The sequence below is a fragment of the Acanthisitta chloris genome, unplaced genomic scaffold (assembly GCF_000695815.1).
Source record: "Acanthisitta chloris isolate BGI_N310 unplaced genomic scaffold, ASM69581v1 scaffold17866, whole genome shotgun sequence".
Taxonomy (NCBI): domain Eukaryota; kingdom Metazoa; phylum Chordata; class Aves; order Passeriformes; family Acanthisittidae; genus Acanthisitta; species Acanthisitta chloris.
In genome coordinates, this window is record NW_008676674.1 from 4437 (window position 1) to 9108 (window position 4672).

Below are 4672 nucleotides of genomic sequence, written 5' to 3' on the forward strand. Positions count from 1 at the left end.
CTGCTTTTTTGTCTTTCAAATAGGGTATCAAGCATCAGTGTCTCCTCATTATGCTCCAGAACATTGCTGCCTGAGCTTTAACACGGCCTGGTTCTGATCCAGGCTTTGCCAGATGCTAAAGACTTGGCATGTGCTGGGTGGCCCTTCCACATGCTCATAGCTGTGCTTTGCCTCTCGTGTGCCAAGGAGAGAATTTGTCAAGGGGCACCTGATCTGAACTAACTAGACTACCCTGCTTTACCAAAACAAATTCCCCTCTCGTCCCTCCAAGGAAATCACTATGAGTTTAATTTAGAAATGGGAGTTCTGTGCAGTAGTTTTAGTGATAGAACAAGAGTATCCCTATTAATTTGATTTTAGCACGTTTTCTTGCAAAACTAATTCAGTAGAATAATTAGCTGCACTTCTGTTTCAACTTTCTGACTATTTCTTCTTTCCTTTTTCTCCTTTTCCTGCTAATGCTGGGAAAACTTTCTCTTGCTGTCTTACTCTGTCATCTCCAAGGAAAAACCCACCTAAACGGTAACAGTTTAAACATGTAAATGTCTTGATAATACTGTCTTTTACTGTTTTAAATGTTCCATTGGTGAAACAAGGGCATACCATTTCAGTCAGGTTAGAGTAATTATAAAGCTGTGTTTGGTTCAGAGAGCTGAATCTGTGTTAGGTGGGCCTGAGCTGCTGCACTTGTGCATCCAAATGCAGCAGCTGCCTTTAAATGCTGTGGAAAGTCATAGTTCTGCCCATGTCTTTGTGGCTACCCAAACTCAGGTGGTCTCTGAATCCTTTCAGTCACAGTTCTCTCCTCTCCTTGGCACAGCCCTCCACGGAAGCACATCGTGGATACCTACACAGAGTTTTACCACACACCCACCCACAGTGATGCCAGCAAGAAACGACTGATCGAGGACACCGAGGATTGGCACCCCCGGACAGGCACCACCCAGTCCCGTTCCTTCCGCATCCTCGCCCAGATCACCGGCACCGATCATAGTGAGTGCTTGGGCAAAATGAATAAGAGTTAATCATCTTGGGCAGACAGGTCTTTCTAAAAGCTGCAGGTGAGGGGAGATAGTAAAAGGAATATATTGTTGTAAAACTCCTGCAGTTGCTAAATTGCTCAGGTTATACATTGCTAGACATTACTCCTGATTGAGTTGAATATTAATATGTTCTAGATAAATCTTAAAATTTCCATTTCTACTCCCAAAGGTGTTTGTTGTTTCTCTCCTTCCTTGTATCACCAAAATGGCAGCATTCCTGTTCAGCTTCAGAAAAAAAGGTGTAGAAAGTCTCTGTCAGTCATACAGAAGGATGTGATCTGCAATGATTTAATCAATCGGAAGCATAAATCCTTATTTCCTCAGTTTATTCATAGGTTGTGTTTGCATTCTCTGCTTATACTATGGTGTGATTACATGTATTGGTGGACTGGAACAGGTGATGTGGAGAAGGTCATTCCCAGTCATAGAATTTTATCGGAAAACTTCAGTTTCATGTTACGCTGTCAGTTAAAATTCGCTGACCTAGATTCATAATCTTGTGTAAAAGCCATAAGAAGTGCCAACAGGAGCTTTGAGCTCAGTCATGTTCAGACAGAGGCAGGTAATGTAGAGGTGATTTTTTCATTCTTCTGCTTTTCACAGCTCGGGCTGCAATAAAGAAGGTATTGGACCCTCTCCCCAGAGTCAGATTTGATTAAATCAGCTATCTCTAGAAGACAATGATAACATCTCCGCAAATAAGAATTATTGTCCATGTGTGATAAATATTCTGAATTTGGACAGTTACCTGATTGGTTTGTGGTCCTGCTTTGCACTAATCAATTGCTAATCATTGTCTGTGTTTGGATTTGCTTCATTAGTCATTCTAAGGGCAGAGTATGAGATCTGAACACCATGATGAATTTATTATGTCGACAAATACTGTAAGACAATGACTGCAACTAGAGTTGCCAATCTTAAAATCAGGTCTGGGAGTTTACATCGGCCATGTGCAGACCTGTAGTACCTTGATGGGTCATAGCCTGGCTGCAAACAGATGCTTGGATATAAACCCACTAGATGTTCGTCCAAAAGAAATTCCTCTCAACTTCCATTCGTCTTCACCTTCTCAAATCAGCTCTCAATGTGAACATGGAGAGCAGGGAAAGGAATGGACAGAGACCAGGCGAGCCACTGTTCACCACTCCTTCTAGCAGAGGGGCTCCTGAAGTTTATAGACATAACTCATTTCCATTGGGGCATATTTAGAATCAGAGAGTCCTAACAAGCCTTGCTGCAATTTTCTTCTGTGGTGAATGTATTGGGACTGGGGAGAATCTCAGTGAGGTGGCACAGTATCTCTAGTGCCTTAGAAAATAAAAATTTTCTGTTTTCTTGCAGTGAAAGAACCAGAAAATGAAGCTGCAAAGAAGACTAAGTGAGTTGATGTTTTGTATTTTTATTACTTTAATATTTTGCATGTCTTAATTCTTGACTTGTTGTGTTTGGTGCATTTGTGTGGTATTTGGTTGGTTTTTAAATGTTGCCTCTTTTTTTTTTTGCCTTTTACTTCAGCATGTGAAAATGAAGATATACATCCCTCCATAGAGAAACCTTTTAAAATCTGTTGGTGCAATCCAGTAGTAATGTCTGTGCAGAGATTTTCTGTAAACTTGGACTGATTTGGTTTTCTGTAGGTCAGCTTGTTGATGTGTTTACTTTTTCCTGTCTAACCAAGCTGTTTTGATTTGTGAGTGTGGCTCAGATTGCAAGGCATAGATGGGAAGTACTGTCATTCTGGACTGTGAATGAGGGTCAGCTGGCTCCTTGCTTTTAGGATAAGCATTGTTTAAAATGAGCACCAACCAGTGGCTAACTCTAATGGTTCTTGAAGTCAGTGAGAGTTTTTCTCCTGACTTTGGCTAACACTGGATCCAACTTTTTGACAGAGGGGAAGACAACGTGCAGATAGGAATAGTGCATGGAGTTTGCATGCTCACTTGTTAAACTGCATAAGACAAACTTTCTTTCTTTCTTATTTTTCTTCTATCACTTCTTTCCACAGGGAAAAGGTTCCCATCCACGCCTTTAGCCCCAAATATACAAAATTACGTGACTGGCACCATGAAGTCTCAGCACGTGTTCTTAATGTCCAGTGATTTTACCCAAGTTGCAAAAGCAAAATACAAACACTTCCTTTCTTCTTTTCCATCTGCTTTGCCAAAAAAAAAAAAAAAAAAAAGGAAAAAGAAAACATATTTCACTAGCCTTTCTGCGAGAGAAATTCTAGCCTTTTCTATACTTTTCTAACACTTTCCTACTGATGTGTAAAAAATGAGATGAAAATGTTTATGTGCTAATCATTAGTTGACAAAAAATACATATATAAACCAGAACAACTTGGGTGGCTGAATATCCTAATGTGGGGGGCGAGATGGCTGTTTCAGTTCTTTCTTTGCCTGAAAGGAGTCATTTGCATTGCTAAGTTTGAGCTACTGTAGGCTGTTAGAGAGCAGAAAACTTTAAACAAAAGAATAAGATGATGTATTACCTTGATTTTGGGGCTGGGGGAAGAAGATGAAGAGGGATTGTTTGCACTTACTTCAAACTGTTGTACTTACCAGGATAATTTTCTTGCATTTCACTAGATTTTCAGCAAGTCAGTTTTAGAGTGGTTGTAAATGTTTTACAAAGTACAGCAAGAAGACAGACTGCTTTTAAGCAAGCAAAGATAAATTAAAAATTATATTCCAATGTTGTGAATTGAAGTGCAACTCAATATAAAGATTCTGCTGCTTAGACTAGTGATACTTTCATGTTGTGGAAAACTTAAAAAAAGAAATTGAGCAGAATGTTGCTGTGTACCTGTAAGAGCTTCAACACACCCGCGACAAGAACGAGATAAAATGGTAGTATTTATTTATTACAGAGTGAAGCTTGTAGGCTTTCTTGTGTTTAGAAAAGCTTCACAGCCCTGTGGTTCTCCTGTAAAATAATGTATTATAGTAGCTACACATTCATTAATTTATGCTTTCTGAAGCTTGAAGAGTATTTTAATAAAAGTTGCTTTTATCTTAGCTCTGTCTGGTTTTCTTTTGAGTCTCTTGGACTCCTTGAATAGTCTTCTCATACAGGGAGCTGAAATTTCATTGCACCGTCACGGGTTATAGGAAGAAAACCAATAAAATCTCTGCTGTGTAGTAGAAACAATCTGAATTGTACAAAACTATGGCAGCAGAAGAGTTCCTGGTATGTTAAAAATGGGCTATGTTTGTGTTTACTGGCAGAAACCAGTAAAATGCTTGAGCCTTGGCAGGGGCTATGGGAGTAAGATTTATATGAAGTAAAACTCACCTTTAGCTCTGACAGCACTGGTTGTACCAGATAATGTTCAGACTCAAAGGTGAATTCTAAAGCACATGTAAGAGCCTGGTCTCTCAAGAATTGTTCAGTGAGAACCATTGCAGTTGGCAGGGAGTTTGTGCAGCTGACCTACATGCTTTTCTGGTGGAGTTAGTCCTGTGAACAGATTGATGCCCACTGCAAATGCTTCTGCAGACTTGGAGGGGTTGTTTTTTATTGCACAGCTTGGAAAACTGAAAGGAATGGAGGCCTTTGGAACCATTTGAAGCTTGTGTTTCCTTTGCAGATGGTTTATGCTGCTATTCAGTACAGCAGTAGCTTATTGG

The 4672-nt window shown here is 39.9% G+C and overlaps 1 protein-coding gene across 1 annotated transcript; it reads left to right on the forward strand.

Moving 5' to 3' along the window:
* Window positions 1-820: 820 nt before the first annotated feature.
* Window positions 821-3142, forward strand: LOC103803658 (PDZ and LIM domain protein 5-like; the record flags this gene model as incomplete). Its single annotated transcript, XM_009076230.1, has 3 exons — window positions 821-993; window positions 2385-2421; window positions 3049-3142. Coding segments are annotated over 3 exons (304 nt in total), but the record flags the coding sequence as incomplete, so codon positions are not given.
* Between the last annotated feature and the right edge of the window lie 1530 nt (window positions 3143-4672).